This window comes from Schistocerca piceifrons, chromosome 2, assembly GCF_021461385.2.
Source record: "Schistocerca piceifrons isolate TAMUIC-IGC-003096 chromosome 2, iqSchPice1.1, whole genome shotgun sequence".
Lineage (NCBI taxonomy): Eukaryota > Metazoa > Arthropoda > Insecta > Orthoptera > Acrididae > Schistocerca > Schistocerca piceifrons.
Window position 1 is genome coordinate 742,626,248 of NC_060139.1, and position 21,772 is coordinate 742,648,019.

Genomic DNA, 21,772 nt, shown 5'->3' on the forward strand with positions numbered 1-21,772 from the left:
ATCCTATCTGAGAGAGATACACACCGTTGAAGAAGACATCCTGGTAGTGGATGTTCTGTTTTTCTTTCAACTGTTTCTCTTGTTCTTCCCACACTTCATGAAGCTTCTGAAGAAATTCAGGCCGCTCACTAATTTGATCTGTTAGCAGCGCATCTGGAGGATGAACATCTTGGCTGGGCTCCTTAGACAAAGTCCTCTGGAATTCAATATCTATTTTCTTCATCCTCTCTAAATCTTCTTTCAAGCATTTTCGAGTACGCCCTAGGAAGTCAACATACTCCACCCTACAAATCAGATACAAATGTCAGTGATGTTCCAACAAATTGTAAGTGTTAAAAGTCATATATTTTCACAACTGGGCAAAAATGATGATGTTAACATGACTATGGAGGAAAATAAGAACTAAAGGAGGCACTATTCTTATGACAAAGTTAAATCTGAATGATGATTCAGGATTGCTGCCAGTCGCCAATTGCTGTTAAGCATGATATTTTATCTGCCAACAGCCAGACATCTTTAGGTGAATTATGACAAAATCTTTGACAAATTACTAGAAAAAGACCAGTGGGCACAAAATGAAATATTGCATTTGACAGTGAGCAACAACTGAGCAACTGGCTGCACTCTCAGAGCATCACTGAATATTCAGTATCTCTAGAAAACATCAACATTCACAAGGTTAAACTTGTCTGTTGCAGTCTCTCTCTGGCACAATAAAATCATGTATCCTATGCAGAGACAGAACACTTGACAAGAAGTATTTCGATTTCCTCCTGCTCCTATTTTGTTCTCTTCTTCTTCTCATGAAGAATAAATGAAAAAGATTTTTATGATAAATGGAGCTGAGAGGGTATGAGATTTCCCATGATTTTAGCAGTAATAATTCTGATTAAAATTAGTGGACTGATCAGAAATTTCCATACTGTAATAGCACATAAATGAATAAATGTGACAAATTTTGCATTAGTGGGAAGAGGGATAATATCATCTTCTCAGGAATTAAAGTTATCTCTATTAGGAATCAGTTTTCTTTAGGTTATGTTCTGTTGTTGTGTGAAGTACTCCTTTTGGGCTTTGTGTGGTGCTGAGTTTAGTTGAGTTGCACCTGATGTCATTACAAGTGCAGCAAAGAGACATCCACACCGTACACTGCCCCACAGAATATCAGCAACCCGAACATCTGACAAACAATAATGTCAATGTCATAGATGTTTTTGTAATGTTCATTTTGATGACTAATATGTTGTATTCGGTACAAGTAAGTCACTGTATGCTAAGAGAAGTTCAAATCATGCTTTCATTCTCAAGTTGTTGGATTACTCCTTTAGTAGAGTTGCTAATTACTGTAATGAGAAACTAAGGAGAATACAATGTGAGGCTGTTGACTTTTACTGAGTGCGAAGTGTTTGACAGACACAGAATCTCACAGAGCCAACAACATAGCCCATAACACAGCTCCTCTGTACAAAGGCAGAAAAATAGTAAATGTTCAATTTAAGATTATTAAAAAGTAATGTAAAAATCCTAATTAAATGCAAAAAATGACAATTTACAAATTTTGTTGGGAATTCTATTTACAAGAGCTAAATAAGTAAGGAAAACTTAATAAGTGATTCGAAGGAAAATTTTCATCCAAATTTTCATAGCTAAACAAAGAGAAATGGACAAATGAAGTATCAAATTGACCTGCAAGAGGTCTAGTTTCTAAAAATAATTAATTGTTAAATTGCTTAAATGTAATTAAGATATTTAAGGAAAACTTGGTTACCATGATTTCTTTCAAGTATTTAAGTCTTTTGTTGAAAAACTAGATCTCACGCAGTTTAACTTGATACCCCATTTTTCCATAACAGACTCTTTGCCTGTCTTGAAAATTTGGACAAATATCCATACTGTAATTTCTCGCGCGTCTTGTATTCACCACACCCAAAACATTTGAGCAGTGAAAATATTAAGTGGCAGATGAAGCCTCATTTACCCGCCACACCATTAATATGACTTTCTGGTTGAAAGTTAAAACTCTGTGTCAATAAAAACCATGTTTCAGTAGTGAATCTTCACTGGAGCACATGGAGGTTGTGTGCTGAACAGCACATAGTCCACATATATGTGAGATGCTATTAAGATACTTGGTGGAGTCACAACTTTATAATACAGTTCATTTTCTGTTGCATTCTTAATTACTGTTCTGATCTGTTCATTCTTTCATTTTTTCTTCCTATCTCCTTGACTCTTATGACACTTGTCCTTTCAAGCAGCCCACTAGGTACAATTAGTGTCAGCTGTTCTCATAGCATAGATGTCATGCACGAGACTGCTCATCCTTTGGTTTTTTGTCCTTACTAACATCCAATGTCCGGCGACATTGGACATTGTCTCTGGCAGATTACTTGAATTTGCATGTGCAACGACCTGATTGGCCAATGTCAAGGCCGATTATCTCAGAAATGGTGTATTGAGTTTTTTTCTTAAAAATTATTTCTCAGTGCAGCCTACTCTGCCACACCCTTTTTTCAGACTGTTTCTGAGCAGCCTGTATAAAATTATTCTTGTGAAACCTGAAAATTTTAAATAATATCTATATAGTGTTCATTGTAAACTGTTTCTGCATATAGTTCAAACATCAATAGTTTTGATCCAATCAAATTTTTTTGAGCATGATTAACATGTATTTCTCTGAGGAAACTGAAATTCTTCTCTATGGTTGCATTAAACACAACTGAATGAAGGTTTGTAGCATTGCAAATCAGAAACTGTAGTGAACAGAATGGATACACAAGGATTCTCTGATATCAAAAGAAGTCAGGCATTAAGGGGCAGCCGGAACTTCTAAAAAATAACATTTATGTGAGAGTAAACATGCTGGATGATTATACAATACTTCCTGATGTCATGAGTACAAAAAGTCACTACGTGAACAATCAATCAAAGTAAGCAAAATGATAAAAGTTGTAGGGTTCTAAAAGAGAAAAAGGATAGCCTCTAACCACTGATGTTTGTTCATATGCCACAATGACAATTCCTTATACACTAGTGTGTTAATTACTGGTATAAAAAGTAATTTCAGAGTATCAAAGAAGGAAATCACAGGTATGGATTAAATCTCAAACAAACGACTGATATTACTCAGCACAGAAAAAAAGTTTAAAAGCAAGAACTATTACAAAATGAAGACATTATTTTATGTTTTGTCTTAAAGAATTTTTCAAGACCTTCATACTACCACAATGAACACCATTTCATTCTTAGTTTAATTTTTATTTATTTATTCAGTATGCTTCTCCTGTAAATGTTCTACACACAACACCCACAATTTATTTCACAAATGATCAGATATTTGATAACTTTTTAAGCTCTGCCACAATTTTCTTCATCTAAATTTAAGAGGTAACAATAATGACAAGTGCCTATTAACAGACACACTTTAACAGACACACTTTGAACTTCTGAATAACATTACCATGAGATTTTTAAAAGAAGTGGCTGTGACAATGGTGGGAAACCTATAAGTGAGGAAAGCTTTGAAATAAAATTGCACATAATTAATAGTGTGTTCGAGAAGATACATGCTCTCACATTTACTTGAGACAGAAAAGCTTCTGCTCACTAATTGGCAACGACTGCTTGTGTAGAACACTGCTTGGCTTTTCTCATGGTACCCTACGGACTATGGACAAAGGACACCAGGCAGATTCTATATTCCTTGATTTGACACAGTGCCCCACTGCAGACTGATAATGAAGGTCACAGCAGAGGTAATAGATCCTACATATGTGAGTGGCTGAAAGAGTTCTTAAATAAAGGAAGCCAGTACGTTTTTCTCAATGGCAAGCGTTCATCAGAGGGAAGGAAGTCATCTGAAGTGCCCATGGGAAATGTGACAGTACTGCTCCTGTTCTCTGTATACATAAATGATCTGACAGATAGAATGAGCAGGAATGTGTGATTGTTTGATGATGATGATGATGATGATGATGATGATGATGATGCTGTGGTGCAAGAGACAGCATTGTCTTTAAGTGACTGTTAGAGGATATAGGATCACTTGGACACAATTCTATTTGGAGTGATGAATGGCAGCTTGCTCTATATGTAGAAAAATTTTAAATTGATACCGATGAATAGGAAAAACAATCATATAATATTGAAATACATTATTTATGGTGTTCTGCTTGACACAGAAATGTCAATTAAATATCTAAATAGCAACACAAAATGGAACAAGCACATAAGGTTGACCATAGAGAAGTCAAATTTCGAACGTATATAACCGAATTCCACCAAACGCAGAATGTTAGTTTCTGAAGCATTGAAATTGAGATCGCGATGCGCTTTTGTAAGCTAGTCATAGCTCATGTCACATGATCTAACCAGACAATGGTAGCAGATATTCATCGCATTTACATGGGGCACCCAAAACCGGATTTTGTAAACTGATCTCCCAATACCACTTCTGGATGGTCATGTAAACACTTCAAAATCGATTCTGGAAATCAGCTTCTGGTTGTCGGTTTTTCAATTCCACAATCGATTTTTGCTCCCATGTAAACGCAGCCGCTACTGAAATGTGCTTGGACTGTCAGGTTTCATCTTGTTTTTAAAAATTTCAGCTAATATTGACAGAGTGGCTTTTTGTAAAATGAAGGATAAGTAGAGATATTAGACTGAAGCTGTTTATACCTCATCTAATTGAACAGAAACAGCGATTGTGCTGACTAAATCATAAAATATATCTGATGTTTTCCAGGTGCCATAGTTAAATGGGCTAGCAAATCCTCTTCAGACCTTAACATGTAAACACGACAGCGAAAAACGGTTTCTGAAATTCAGTTTTCAACTTTCAGAATACATGTCGCATGTAAATGTAGTGATTCAGAGCATAGGACACGTGATGTAGTCAGCCTATAGCAATATCACTGTTAAGTAGCACGAACACACAAATAGGAAAAGTTAGTGGTATAAATTAATGCACATAGCGTAGCTACAAGAGAAGCTACGCCAGTAAAATTTTAAGTAATGATGTAAATGTCTGGTCTTCTGGGCTCAAAATTCTTCCAAGTGGCTGGCCCTCAAAGTGTTAAGCTTTAAATGAGAATCAAATGTTCTGTGACTTAAGAAATTCAAAGCATATTCGCACACGTAACATAACTCATATTGCATAAAATGAAATGAACTTCGAAAGTAATGCTTTTCAAACCACCAGTCGCAATATTTTCCTGCAACCTACTGTAATTTGTTTCAGTAGTTGTCAGAGAGTGTCAGAAAACGGCGTTACTGTGCCTGTGCAGCTACGATGACGTAGGTAGTCCATATTTTCGTACTTATACAGCATTAAGAGCCCTTACATTATGCCCTAAACAAAACAGGACATCAGAGAACACTCCAAGAGCATCGGAATTTTGTAAACCACAATAAAATGCATAATTTGACTTGAAGAGCACATTCATATGTCCAGATTCATAAAGACATAGGCCAAAAGTTTAAACTTTTCAGTGTGATTTTCGGGATGCAAATTTTCTTGGAGTACCAGTACTTTATTATCTCATGTCTAATTCTTTATTATAGCATAATGTCATAGGTCCCAAAAGATGACAATGTGCACTTTAAATTCTGCAAACATTTGACAATAGCCAATAGTGTTTCCAATAAATTGACTGTCTCTAATGAAAAGATAAATTAAAGCCAACTTTTTTATCAAATCAACAAAAATAACTTCAGTGTTCTGCAAGGCAATTAATGTCTGACTGCCGAAAACCTGGAAATAAAATAAAATTAGAAAACTGAAACTAATACCATATTTTAGCCTTCCATAATTATGAGAATGTATTTTAATTTGCTTTATAGCTACCAGCCACAGAAATCTGTTTTGTTTTCATTTTACTTGAGAGCTGTAAACCAAGAGGAAACAGTAAAATCACTAAACGTAAATACGGTTCACATGGAGACTACCCCTCATCCCACTACAAATCGGACTGCTCTGCGCATATGCGAATCTGGCAGCTTGAGCGTGCCACAAAAATGTTTCCAGGTAGCATCAGTCTGCTTGTTGCTACTGCCTATACAACTCGTGTCTAGTTACATTGGATACAGCTAACAGCCGCACTTCAAGTAGCCAGAAGTGGGAGAAGATACTGTTCATATGCGGATCAACTGCATATGCGCATAAGCCCGCTGGCAACTACTCAAATGAACCCAATGAAACCGTTGTGATGTCACGCCCATCGGAAGTAGTTTCTTGGTATGAAAAATTGCATAGTCTTCATCCTAAAGCCTTTGATACATTTTGCTGTTGGCAGATGCCTGTATGTGTACTGTGTTTTGTTGCTGTAAATGGCACATTTCCTTTCTTACCAGTCAAAACTACAAAAATTTAACTGAAAACTGAAACAAAGAAAAATTCCTGGAATTCTAAAACATTCTCGTGTTTTTCCCAGTTTCCTCCCGGATGAAAAGATTCCCGAGTTTTTCCCGGATTTCCCGGAACGTATATACCCTAGATAGGATCATGTAAAGAAAAGTTTTTGGTGATTGGAAAACCGGAAAGATCTAGATGTTTTAAAAACATCCACTCCATATCTGAGATTTATGAAAACAATGCAAAATCTTGGATGATATCTGATATTTTTGAGAACTGCTTGCACAACTGGGACTCAGATGAAATCAAAGAAATGAAAAATTATCCTCCTGGTCGAAACTTCCCAGCTCACCTAGTAGTTGACAATCTACAGTGTATGAAGCTTGTGTTTTTACCTCCAAATATCACTTCAGTTCTACAACTTACAGACCAGAGAGTTATAAAATTACTGAAACTGCAGTGCGGGAAACATCAGGTGATGAATATGTTACAAAAAATCAAAGGAGGTAAAGAACCAGTTTTCAGCTTTCTTATAGCAATTTTAATAATCATAAATGTGGGGAAATGTCACTCAAAAGACAATTGCCAATTGTTTTAAACATGCAAGATTCAGAGATCTCTCTTCACCAAACAAGAATATTAAATTCCAAAATCACAGATGTGTAATAACAGTGTATTTGTTACTAATGTTTTGTGTGTTGGGTATTTTCAATGTGTTAGATACAGTGCATCACATCTGTACAACATTTTAAAAAGAAACAGGAGAAGGTGTAGGCCTTCATGTGATTTATATATGCAGTACTGCCTCTTAATTTTGGTACCCAAAATACTGTCAAATGCACATAACAAGATTAAGTCAACATAAGTATCAACGTACACCGCAGTACTGAGACAAAACTCCTTAATGGCACCAGTAAATGAGATGGATGGAAGGAAGGGTTTAAATTCTCCCACCTAAAGGATAATTAGAAATGAAACATGCGGTGATTCTGGAACAGTACCAGGAAGGCAGTTGTACCCTTTTTAGAGAAAAAATTCTGGAATTTACCTTAGAGATTTACAGGAACAAAGGAAAATGTATGCTATATGCCCAAAAGAGATTTCAGTCCTTTTCCTGCTTGATGCAAACCCATGTGCCACATCCATCAGTTGATAAAGGAGGATGTAATACTAAATGTGACCATACAATCACACTCTCTTTTCTAACCTTTCAGAGCCACTTAGGAGATCAGTCTATCCCTATTCCTTAATGGTATTTGCAGCTAAACCTCAGTTTCAGATGATTTATACAGTCAGAATACAAAACACAAAAACAATACTCACAAAAGCAAGAAACTGGATATCCCTCAAAATTCAAAAGAAAATTAAAATAACATCTTATCAGTCATACCTTCTACACATCACCCAGTTTTCTTGAGTCAAAGACTGATGACTGTTGTTAACAACACAATCAGTAAAACAGTCTACTCTAAAGGGCCTTCTATTATTACAGGATGCAGACAACTATTCTTATTTAACACTTAGTAATAGAGTAATGTAAATATTAAACAACAAGACATAAAATAAGTGGCAGTTAATACATATGATTACGGAAACAGCAGTTTTTTCACAACAGCAGCTTTCCTACTAATTTTACTATCTTCATGAGTAACCTGTGTAAGAACCGAAGTAATACAACAATTTAATGGAACTTTTACTGTTAGTGTAACCGACAGAATCAGTTTGTGTCTGGCGCGGTTCACTTGCTGTTTGCATTTCCACGAGGATTCTCCTTCACTGAGGTATCTCGTATGCCCATTGAGATGTTGAATTTTGCCAGAATGTAAGCATTCACTCCAAATATGGTCTTGGTACCATCTTGAGGCAGTAGTGCAGCTTAGCATGGTGAGTCCCTGCTTCTAACAATGGGTGCTTAGAGGATATCTTTCTCATGCTGTTAGGCAACAAACACAGTATATAACACACGGTATTGTCATCCGATTGCCAGGAACCTCGGCATATTATGTGGTGAAGAAAGATAAACTAAACCCATATTGATGTCTCTGAAGAAATGCAAGAGCAGTGAGCATTCAAACTTATTTCACAAATTTACAAAAAGCAATTTACAGAAAACTTGAATTGACTTAATGGAACGAGTTACAAGAGAGGTACAAATAAAAAACCTCCTTATGAAAAATTTAGTGAACAAATATTATTCAGGTTGTAAATATGTAACTCATTAACATTATACAGGGTGGGGCAAATAAAAGTAGCCCAGATGATGCACACAACTGGCTGTGAATGCATGCATTTAACCACACCCCATGGTGCACACACATGTACACCCACCAGGTGATCCACATTGGTTCAGAGTGTAGTGCAACTGTGTAAGTGTGAATGGAGCAGTGCAAAGGAGACGATGGTACTCAAAGTGGAGCAGCGGGTGTTCGTTGTGGCCAGTTATGTGACAACGGTCATGGAAATGGTGTGGTCAGTTGTTTGCTGAGAAGTTCAATGGTGTGAAAGTGCCACCAAAGAGTGCCATGCAACACTTAGTCCAAAAATGCCATCAAACAGGATCTGTTTTGAACAAGTCGAAAAACATTCTGAAACCATAAAATGTGGCTGCAGTTCACCAGAAAATGTTTCAGAGTCCTACCAAATCAACCTGATGCCTATTGCACAAGACCGGGAGATCACGTCGATCACACAGACAAATACTCCACCTAGACTTGCACATGCGCATCCCTACAGAGTGTATATTCTTCATTCATTAAAACCAGCAGATGCTCCTCAATGCCTCCAGTTTTGTGCGTGGCTGTTCACTGAGATACCAATGAATGGCTTGGAAAAGGATCTGTTCTTTATGCCTGACGAAGCCTAGTTTAATTTGAGAGGTTATGTCAACTCACAGAATCACAGGCTATGGGCAGCGGAGAATCTGCATAACTTCCACGAAACACCACTGCACGATCTGAAGGTTGGGGTTTAGTGTGCTGTGTCTGCATGCCTCGTTATTGGTTCCATCTTCTTTCAGATGCTGACTTCAGCGCATTACATTGCCAACATTTTGAAACCATTTGTGGCAGCATTAATGGAAGAGGAAAAGACCTACAGTTACTTCCAACAGGATGGAGCAATTGTCTACACTGCCACTCAAACACTGGAGCACATTTACACAATCTTCATGCCCAACAGAGTTGTTAGCAGAGGCTAGCTAACCATTCAGATCTGCGATTACTTTGTGTGGGGATCCCTCAGGTCTAAGGTGTATCACAACAACCCTCACAGTCTCCAAGAACTGCAGCAGATCATTTCGAATGAGACTGCAGCAATTCCAGCAGTCTAACTTCGATCCGCCTTCAGCAATTTGCTGACCATGGCCCAAAAGTGCCATGAGATGAATACTGGTCACTTTCAACATATGCTATAGTCAGGTTAGTACTGTAATTCCTTTCTTCTGCAGTGTTTCTTTGTACCCTGGAACTCTGTTCTCTGGACTACTTTTATTTGCACCATCGTGTATAATACCATATTATATGCAACACTATGTTGTTATACACTCCAGAGGCAGTGTAAAAGGAAAAAGATATTTGGAAGCATTTTGGTGCTCATTACCGTTACTGTTTGAGCTTACTACCATTATCATTATACATGCAATTTTTTGTTTCAAATATCAGACTGTCATAGCTGTACCACATGCAGGAAGATAAATATATTCACATGGAAATAAAGGATAAATTTATATCAATTTATAATGCAATGAAAATCCAGCAGATAATTTCAGTATATAAAAAAAGAATAAAATGTGGTGCTTTGAAAGTGTAATATTGTCAAACAAATGAAATTTTTTGAAGAGAAACACAAAAATGGAATTTATAAACATTGTGTTAATTGCATTTCACACGTTAAGTGTGTCCTTACACATCAATAATCTCAAAGAGTCTGAAATTTACATAGTGAATGAAACATAATTGGACATTTAAACTGGGTATTTCATTTAGTATAAGGTAAGACCACAAACCAAATAATCCTCAATGGCAACATACCAGTCACTATCATCACCATATTCATTGCATAAGTCATCTGGTTCACTGTTGGTATCTGATGGTATTTCATCAGTTCTCTCTCCACTCTCCTCAATATTTTTCTGCTCGAAATTGACAAGAGACTCACTGTCATCCTCACCTGCACTCCTTCCTGCCAATCTTAATTTTTCATCATATAATCTAGCTTTATTCTCTAGGCATTTCCTGCAAGGAAAAAACAACGGACAAATAGTTTTTGTAGTTTCAAGAAATTATAACACGCAATGCACCAACATGTTTACATTTTAGTATTATTAACTCGTTATAAGAATAACAGCAAAGTTTACTTCACATAAGAAATTACTATAGAAATAACAAGCAACTAAATAAGCTTGAATCAATTATTTATTAATGGCTTGATAAAATTTACTCAATTAATTAATTGCTTTGGCAGTGAAGTTTGAGAGCTCTGAGATAAGGGAAATTACTACTTTTCTATTTTGACAATCATACACAGCAGTGTGTTGGATTTTTGTGTGATACCAATGTCTGATTGCCACACCTTAAAAATAAGGGTTATCGGTATTAACACCTGTAGTTATTAAAGCCAGTGTTTATAGAAGTTATCCATTTGCTTACCCATGACATTAACAGATTTCTTCTCAGCCAGTCAAACACAAACATGAACTGTAATTTATCTGTCTCATAACATACATTTATTAATCATGTGATTAGGGTGTAGGAGACACATTACAAATAAATTCACTGATATAAAATAATATAGCCAATGAAAAACAGAAGTATTTGAAAATACAGTTATTACTGAAAATGAAGAGCAAAGTTTACATATGGATAATGATGAATTACATCTTGCTAAATATCATCAGTTTATGTTTCATGATCCTCTTCACTGAATAGTAACTTTTCTGTAGTAGAGAATGATGTAAATTTTTTTTCGAGTGGACTTGGTTTTAAATCCAGAACGTTGCCATCTTTTAGCCTGCTGTAAATTTTCACTCCCCTTGCTGTGTTTGAAGAGGAAATGATTGACCGCCACACCGATTCACAAATGAGAGATATCAATAGGCTATTATCTGCCCTTGTACTAAAAATCATTAAGACTACTTTAAGCGAACATGACATCAGGCCCTGACAGAATTTCAGTTAGATTTTACATTGAAAATTCCACAGAAGTAGCTCCTTTTGTAGCTTGCATTTATCAATAATCTGCTTTGGAGTGTTTAGTTCCGTGTGACTGGGAAAGAACGCAGGTCACTCCTGTTTACAAAAAGGATAAATGATCACAGACCAATATCACTGATGTCCATCTGTTGCAAGGGCCTACAGCAAATTCTAAGCTCAAACATTACGACAAATTTCTCCCAGAGAATCAGCAAAGATTAAGGAAACACCATTCATGCAAAATACAGTCTCCTTCATTCATACACAAAATCTTGCAAGCAACAGACGCAAGAGCACAGGCAGATTTATGAGAGGCATTTGACACTGTACCACATTGTAACTACTAGCCAAGATATGATCATACACAGTACGATCACAGATACGTGACTGCCACAATGAATATTTGTCTAACAGAACACAATGCATTATAAGGGATGGTGAATGTTCTACAGGAATAAAAGCAACAATGGGTGTTTCCTAAGGACCTCTAATGTTTCCGATATCCATAAACAAATTATCAGATAGGATCAGCAGCACTGTAATATTGTACGCTGATGATGCTGTTGTCTTCAGAACAGCACTGTTGTTGGAAGATCATAAAGAAATGTGGCGAGCAGCAATGAATGCTTGCAGACAAAGTTGTTCACTACAGAAAAGTGTTGTTGTTGGATGATTGTAAGGAAATGCAGAAAAACTTGATCACAATTTCCACTTGGTGGGATAATTGGCAGCTCACTTTAAATGCGGATAAAAGGAAGATGATGGCTGCAACAATGATAAAAACACTGACTGTATTCAGTTACAAGTTTAGAGACCATATAGAGCATGTCATTCTGTAAAAGTAATAATAAAAATTGATATTAAAAGGGGAAATTGTGTAAAATCTGTATTAAAGCATGAGAACAGAAGGCAGATTTGTTGGAAGGGTTCTCAGAAAGTGCTGTGCATGTGCAAAGGAAAGTGCAAGCACAACACTAGTGTGAGCAGTTTTATAGCGTTGTTCCAGTGTTTGGAGTCCTTGTGAAGTAGGCATTACAACACATATCAAACAGTTTCAGACACATACTGCTAGGATCATGTCAGATTGGTACAGCCCACAAGAAAGTGTAACGCAAACACTAAGGGGAGTATGGGAGTCCTTGGGAGAAAGAGACCATATTTTTCAGAAAATTTCTGGTGGGTAAATTTAAAGAAACTGCCTTCAGAGAAAAAAAGTGCAGCCATTATGTTTCCACCATCTGACACAGGGACCACAAGAATAAGAAACGAGAGATCAGAACATGTACATAGGCATTCAGATATCATTTTTTGCTTGCTCAATACATGAATGGAGTAGGACAGAAAAACTACAATACTGGCATGAATTGCCACCCTCCATTCACGGTATAGTGGCTCGAGGAGTACATATTTAAATGTAGATGTAGCTGTAGATGTGTTTTATTGAACTTAATGCCCTTGGCACATCACAGATGTTTCCTGTACTTTAGTGTTCTTGTCTAGTGATCTGCTAAACTGGACAACTGACGTACTTATGACATCTACACTGATTTTTCATTGCTGGAAAGTAAAATGATTATTTGATTGTCTCCCTTCATCCTCAAAACAGTTGGACCCATGGGGTCTGTGTGAGCTGCCCCTCCCTTTTAACCCCCAAACTACCCCTCTCTCCTCCTTGAGGAAGGAACTAGGAAGTTCCAGAAGCTAGGATAGTGTACATACTTTTATACGTGTCCATCAGTTGGCAGTACTAAAATTCTCCTGAAAGTAAAGTCTGGACATGGATTTGCTCTCATACTTTTATAGTTTTCTTATCATAATATTCCTTTTGATACAATTATTTTAAACAATCTGATGTTTTGCAGTAAAATATTTTATATGTTGGAAATTTTATCAAACACTTCTGATATCATTTTCAAGCTTAATTTTTAAGCCTTTGGTGATTTATTTCTTGCTTTTCACTTTTCTATCCAAGAGGTCTTCAAAATTATCAGTACGTTTGGCTACAGAATGTGCATGTTCTACTTTGTTCAACACATGTTTAAATCTCTTTTTACATCAATTTAAATACCACATATAATAACAATCCCTACTTTTTGTGGTTTTACCATGATAAAATGTTGGTCATTATTTTTTGCATTTTTATATCATGTTATGGATATAATGAAAATATAAAAGTCATTCAATAATTAAAAGAGACAAATTGATCTGAGAAAAAACTGTTAGTAGGCCAAGTTTGGTACCGTATTTACTCGAATCTAAGCCGCACTCGAATCTAAGCCGCACCTGAAAAATGAGATACGAAATCAAGGAAAAAAAATTTTCCCGAATCTAAGCCGCACCTAAAATTTGAGACTCGAAATTCAAGGGGAGAGAAAAGTTTTAGGCCGCATCTCCAAATCGAAACAAAGTTGGTCCATTGTAATATGAGACACAATTTAGGTCGAATGAATGACGATACAGCTACATTAGTTTGGTTGGAGTCGTAAGCTTAGCAGTTAAGCTTTACCAGGTAGCCATTGCTATGGGTCAGGCGCTCCGTCCATATTTATACGGATACCCTTCCTTTTTCACGTGCTTCGTCTGGTTTGAACTGATTGCTTATTTTTCTTTGATCTGATAAGTGCCGTTATCTTTGTTATAGGTGTTTACATCATTCTAAGCTGAAAATGCATTACTGTACTGTGTCATGCACTGTTTGTCGCATTCTGATAGTGCATGTTTACGGCCTGTCACCGCTCGCGGCATGGCTTGCTTTTGTGCGCGCCACCGCCGCTTACAATTAAAAAAAAATAAAAAAGAGAGGAGTCGTCTCATTAGCAAAACAATGACAAGAGACTGCTATTTGTTGTTACTTACACTGCTGTTTTCTTTGATAATGATCAACAAGAACCAAATAATAGACTGCGTACGATAGAAAATGTTCTGAACGAGACTTTAGCGAAAATTCTTCTCTGTTTGAAAATCTTTGCAGGCGCCTCTTTAGTACATTACATTCTGCACAGAAATTAGAGTCATCTTAGATTTAAAAATCTAGTCAATTTCCGTGCTTCATTTCTGACTGTATCACTATTAGGCGTAAGAATAATACGAATATAAACATGACATGATATGTATATTCTTCCGCATTTGCTGTTGTCTCACTAGTTTCGTAGTTTATTAAGCAGACAGGATTTAAATGAGATAGCAGCAAACACGAAACAATACATGTCAAAATGTTTATATTCGTATTATTCTTATGGTGAAGAGAATACTGCATGTGATTCACAATTCATAAAATTTCCTATTAGCAACCATCTCTTCTCACAGGTAAGAAAAAATTCAGAACGTAGAGTTGGCCATATTGACAAACATCCCAAACAGTCTTGCCAGTCGGATTTTTGTAGTACATTGAAATGCTGCGACATTCGAAGATGAACAATATGGAATTTGTATTTACTTTGTTGGATAATATATCAAAATACAGTGGTCGAAACTCGGGGCGGAGGGAAAAAAGCTCGTCTTCCACTTTTTTAAATTTATTTACTGACGCAGAGGTCTAGGCGCCAGTATTTATCTTTGTGCCTACAAACGATGCCTGTGTAGCACTACATATATTCCACGGCAGAAGTTAGTTGTGGCGGCACCCACCAACATTTTTCAGAACTTCCTCTTGCTTTGCACTCGATTCTAAGCCGCAGGCGGTTTTTTGGATTACAAAAACTGGAAAAAAAGTGTGGCTTAGATTCGAGTAAATACGGTACTTTTATGGCTTTAAGTTGCCATCACTTGGATGAGCCCTGATGAGCTGATGTATCAACAATGTTTTGTTAATAACCTTAAAAATACATTTCAAGATGACGAGTCTGCTTGAGACCTCCACATTATTTGAACAACGTTCTGTTATTCGTTTTTTACTTGTGAAGGCGAGAAACCAGTGATAATACTGTAGAATGTCTAAAGTTTAAGGTGAAGATTGTATGAATCATGCAAATTTTTACAAGTGGGTAGAGCAGTTTAAAAATGGTCGTGACTCAGTGGCTAACGAACACCGTTCTGGCCGACTAGTTGCAGTTTCAACTCCCTCACTTGAAATTCGAATTGATGACATTATTTGTACCAACACCATGGAACTGTGGAAATGATAGTTGATTAGGTTCAAGTTAGTACTGGTACAGTTCATAACATTATCTGTAACAAACTGAAGTACCGCAAAATGAGTAAGATGGGTCCCAAAGGAGTGGCTACACAAGGAAACAAAGTTGACAGTGTGCACAGAGCTAAAGGAACATTATAAAAGAGAAGGTGAGCACTTCCTCAACAAAATTTTAACTTGTGATGAAACTTCGGTTCACTATTATGAGCCAGAATCAAAAAGACAAAGCATGGAGTGGAAGCACACCAACTCGCCTGTCAAGAAAAAATTCAAAACCCAAGCATCAGCAGAAAAAGTCATGTTGACGGTGTTTTGGGATGCTGAAGGTCAAGTTTTTGGTGATTATCTCAAAGAGCAGCATATAATGAACAGCCAATACTACTTGGATTTGCTTTTAAACACAGTGAAGTCAGCCATGAGAGAGAGATGTCGTGGATCTCAGAGGAGAGGTGTGATTCTCTAGCAAGACAATGTACGTCCTCATATTGCTCAACTAACCCATGAAACCATCGACAAAATTGGCTGGGAAGTATTGCCTCATCCCCCTTACAGTCCTCATTTAGCTCCTAGTGATTTCCATTAGTTTGGTGCACTGAAGGAGGCATTATGTGGGAAGAGGTTCCAGGATAAAGAGAACGGGAAAAAGTTTGTGGGAAATTGGTTCAAACATAAAGATCTACAGTTCTTTGCAGCCAGAATAAAAAAGCTTGTAGTCCATTGGAAGAAGTGCATAAATGTTCAAGGGGATTGTGTTGAAAAGTAGATGAAGTACTGTTCTGTAAAAATAAACACTTTTTTCTCCAGACCAATTTCTCTCTTTAATTACTGAATGATCCTAATAACTGGAAAAGCAACTTCAAAATATATGGTTTGGTACCCTACATAGTTGTCATTAGCAGTCTTCAAGCTTTGTGAAATTTAATTTAAATAGTGTTACTGCACCAAATCATCATCATCACCACCATCATCATCATCCTTTTGATAAGTTTATGTACAAAACATTTTACAGACACCATGTTTAGTTAATGCCAAAATTTATTTAAGTCAAACAGGACTGATGAACACACAAATTAAAAAACAAATTATTTGTTTAATTTTCCAAAACTAATTTGTCAGAAGAAAGACATAGACAAGAAATAAGAAAAACATGGATAAGATGGAGGAGGATGTAAAAGCTACTCCATCTTCAACAAGAGGAGACAGTACCAATACTAGTTTTGAGTTAGTGGAGACGAACTGCATGTTTCAGTTCAAATTTGCTGATTGCATATTACTTTTCTGAAATTTAGTCTTTAACTGTGGCTACAATAAACTTGAAACTGATATAAATGGTACACCCTTCATAGAGTAATGTCTTACAAAAAGAGGCTAGTCACATATATTACAATTTGCTGGTGCTTAAGAAGCAACCAAATGTGAAACAATAATACACAGGACAGAATATTAAGTAGTTGCTGAACTACTTCTCACTTGCAGTACGTGAAACATCAGTAGCAGTAATACAAAAATGCACTGAAAACAGAGGGTATTCATTCAGAATAAATAAATATGAAATATGGCTCATCCAGAGATCTCTTCTAAAATTAAATAAAAATTGACAGTACATGGAAAAAACAACAGTTTCATTAATAAAAGATACTGCATTACCATAAAAAGCAGGTGTTCTTTCTTATGGCACAAGAAGACCACTCAAGAAGGATATCACACATACATTCTCAATGCTCATGTGTTCAACTAATAAACTGTCTACTTAGGAATCTGCAGGACATAATGAGTGAGAAGACAACTACAAAAGCTGCCCAAGAACTATTTACTAATACAAAATTTTACAATCTAGAAACAAATATAACTAAATGAATTAAAAAGTTATATGCTCTGTAGTTACCCATGTAAAAGTGATTCTACAAATAAGCACATGACAAATAAGCATATGACATTAATACACAACTACTTAAAAATGTACATAATACTGATAAGCACCATACTTAAATTTATTGTTGTAAATTGTAATATATAGGCTACAAATTAAAACATCACATGAGCTACTGTCTCGCCCTACTTCGCAAGTATACATTCTGTGCATAGTGCAATCAACTGGGATGAAATAAAAATTGAAATCAAATCAATGGTAGTCCTTTGCGCCAGTGCATGATCTTGTACTGGCAATCTACGTGTGTTATCAGGCTCCTTTCATATACACTATCCAGTCACATTAATGTGATCATCTGTCAAATGCCTGAATAACCATTTTTTGCAGCACAGACCACTGCGACTGCAGGAAGAGTGTCAATGACGTTCTGGAAGATAGCAACAGGGAAGTGGAGCCATGTCAACTCCAGCACTGTGACCAGCTGCATTAGGTTTCTAGGTTGAGGATCCATAGTATGAACAGCCAAATCACGGTGGTCCCATAGATTCCTCTGGGTTTTAATCTGGGAAGTTTGGTGGCCATGGGAGTAGGGAAAACTCATCCCCATGTTCTTCAAACCCCATATGTACATGGGTCATGGGTGACTGGAATTCGAGTGTAGGAAAAGGGAGAGAAGGAAACATAGTAGGTGAATATGGATTGGGGGACAGAAATGAAAGAGGAAGCCGCCTGGTAGAATTTTGCACAGAGCACAACATAATCATAACTAACACTTGGTTTAAGAATCATGAAAGAAGGTTGTATACATGGAAGAACCCTGGAGATACTAAAAGGTATCAGATAGATTATATAATGGTAAGACAGAGATTTAGGAACCAGGTTTTAAATTGTAAGACATTTCCAGGGGCAGATGTGGATTAAAACTGAAGAAACTGCAAAAAGGTGGGAATTTAAGGAGATGGGACCTGGATAAACTAAAAGAACCAGAGGTTGTACAGAGATTCAGGGAGAGCATAAGGGAGCAATTGACAGGAATGGGGGAAATAAATACAGTAGAAGAAGAATGGGTAGCTTTGAGGGATGAAGTAGTGAAGGCAGCAGAGGATCAAGTAGGTAAAAAGACGAGGGCTAGTAGAAATCCTTGGGTAACAGAAGAAATATTGAATTTAATTGATGAAAGGAGAAAATATAAAAATGCAGTAAGTGAAACAGGCAGAAAGGAATACAAACGTCTCAAAAATGAGATCGACAGGAAGTGCAAAATGGCTAAGCAGGGATGGCTAGAGGACAAATGTAAGGATGTAGAGGCCTATCTCACTAGGGGTAAGATAGATACCGACTACAGGAAAATTAAAGAGACCTTTGGAGATAAGAGAACGACTTGTATGAATATCAAGAGCTCAGATGGAAACCCAGTTCTAAGCAAAGAAGGGAAAGCAGAAAGGTGGAAGGAGTATATAGAGGGTCTATACAAGGGCGATGTACTTGAGGACAATATTATGGAAATGGAAGAGGATGTAGATGAAGATGAAATGGGAGATATGATACTGCGTGAAGAGTTTGACAGAGCACTGAAAGACCTGAGTCGAAACAAGGCCCCCGAAGTAGACAATATTCCATTGGAACTACTGACGGCAGTGGGAGAGCCAGTCCTGACAAAACTCTACCATCTGGTGAGCAAGATGTATGAAACAGGCGAAATACCCTCAGACTTCAAGAAGAATATAATAATTCCAATCCCAAAGAAAGCAGGTGTTGACAGATGTGAAAATTACCGAACTATCAGCTTAATAAGTCACAGCTGCAAAATACTAACACGAATTCTTTACAGACGAATGGAAAAACTAGTAGAAGCCAACCTCGGGGAAGATCAGTTTGGACTCCGTAGAAACACCGGAACACGTGAGGCAATACTGACCTTACGACTTATCTTAGAAGAAAGATGTTGTTCAATCTGTATATTGAGCAAGCAGTAAAGGAAACAAAAGAAAAATTTGGAGTAGGTATTAAAATTCATGGAGAAGAAATAAAAACTTTCAGGTTCGCCGATGACATTGTAATTCTGTCAGAGACAGCAAAGGACTTGGAAGAGCAGTTGAACGGAATGGATGGTGTCTTGAAGGGAGGATATAAGATGAACATCAACAAAAGCAAAACAAGGATAATGGAATGTAGTCTAATTAAGTCGGGTGATGCTGAGGGAATTAGATTAGGAAATGAGGCACTTAAAGTAGTAAAGGAGTTTTGCTATTTGGGGAGCAAAATAACTGATGATGGTCGAAGTAGAGAGGATATAAAATGTAGGCTGGCAATGGCAAGGAAAGCGTTTCTGAAGAAGAGGAATTTGTTAACATCCAGTATTGATTTAAGCGTCAGGAAGTCATTTCTGAAAGTATTCGTATGGAGTGTAGCCATGTATGGAAGTGAAACATGGACGATAAATAGTTTGGACAAGAAGAGAATAGAAGCTTTCGAAATGTGGTGCTACAGAAGAATGCTGAAGATTAGATGGGTAGATCACATAACTAATGAGGAAGTATTGAATAGGATTGGGGAGAAGAGAAGTTTGTGGCACAACTTGACCAGAAGAAGGGATCGGTTGGTAGGACATGTTCTGAGGCATAAAGGGATCACCAATTTAGTATTGGAGGGCAGCGTGGAGGGTAAAAATCGTAGAGGGAGACCAAGAGATGAATACACTAAGCAGATTCAGAAGGATGTAGGTTGCAGTAGGTACTGGGAGATGAAAAAGCTTGCTCAGGATAGAGTAGCATGGAGAGCTGCATCAAACCAGTCTCAGGACTGAAGACCACAACAACAACAACAACATGTACATTGCAAGTTGTATGTCATGTTGCATTTTCCTGCTGGTAGAAAAACAAACTGCATGTAGAGGAGGATGTGGTCCCCAAAGACAGAGGCAAATATTACTTGGGTTGATCGATTGTGCCTTCCAGAATGACGAGATCACCCAGGGAATCTTACGAAAACATTCCTCAGCTCATAATGCTCCTTCAATTGTTGCAGGGTGTTTGCTTTCGATGTTTCATGCTGTACACAGCGAGGCCCAGCTGTTCGGTGGACTCTAAAACGTGATTCACCTGAAAAGGCCACTTGGCGCCACACATTGGATGTCCGGCTATGGTACTGACACAAATTCCAGCCTTCATTGTTGATGAACAGCAGTCGGAATGGGTGCCTGAACCAGAAGCCTGCTACATACACACATATGTAGCAATGTTCGCTGAATGGTTGTTGAACTCATGCTGTTGGTAATCCCTTGCATTATCTCAGCAGTCATTTGCTCACCAGTTGCACATCTGCACACATCTCCATAGCCATTGTCTGTCTCTGTCATCCATGGCCTATGGTGCACCACAGTTGCCTTGGCACCGGTTTTGGACAGCACCATTTTTCCATGCACGGTACATTTCAACCACAGTGGAACATGAACAGTTTACAAACAGCCGTTTCTGAATTACTTGAAAGAATGCTTCCACCCTTGGCCCGATAGAAAATGATCATGCCCTTTTGGACATCAGATAATTTTCTGCATTTCCGCATTATGACAACAACTGCACTGTTTCCTGCATCCCCCAACATGCTTTATATACCCTCCACTGCAAGTGCTGCCACCTACTGTCTGCGAGAAGTTATTGCAAGTCGACGTCTACCATCGGTGGTGGTCACATTAATTTGATTGGACCATGCACAATATAAATGCCTTGCACATGCAGTCAAGTGTACATTGGAACTACTAAAAGAAGTATCAAACCCAGAGAGCTTTTCTATTCAGATTCTAAAGTTCTGCAACTTATTGCTGTTTGTTTTCTGAGATCCCTGTTACTGTCTACGTAGCTAAACTTCATGTGGCAAGATACAGGCAAGAGTCAGCATGCTGTACCTCATTTACTTGAGAACTGTGCTACACTTCAGCAGAGGTTTGCTCGAAGGAGTCACAAGTCATACAATGCCAGAGTGCTCCTTAATCTCAGAACCGGAGATCAATACAACTTTGCCTGCTGATAAAGTACTCTTAATGTTGATTCTATAACGAATTTCTCAAGGCAGAATCAAAACTAATATCTCGTTTATAAAAGTGAAACAAATTTATTATAGTGGTGCAAAATAAAGAGGTAGAAAGATAAATCATTGATATTCGAAACAAATGAGATCTCTGTCTCTAGTGCTTTTCCTGTCAAATAATCGTTTTGTGGCTCCAATAT

General features: G+C 37.3%; 1 protein-coding gene across 1 annotated transcript in view; it reads right to left on the reverse strand.

Moving 5' to 3' along the window:
- LOC124775115 (coiled-coil domain-containing protein 174) overlaps positions 1-21,772 on the reverse strand; it is a 55,997-nt gene that overhangs the window by 26,738 nt on the left and 7,487 nt on the right. Inside the window, exons 3-4 of the mRNA XM_047249950.1 lie at positions 10,384-10,587; positions 25-284 (exon numbers count right to left, since the gene is read on the reverse strand). Coding sequence (XP_047105906.1) covers positions 25-284; positions 10,384-10,587 — 464 coding nt within the window. The remainder of the gene's footprint in view (positions 1-24; positions 285-10,383; positions 10,588-21,772) is intronic.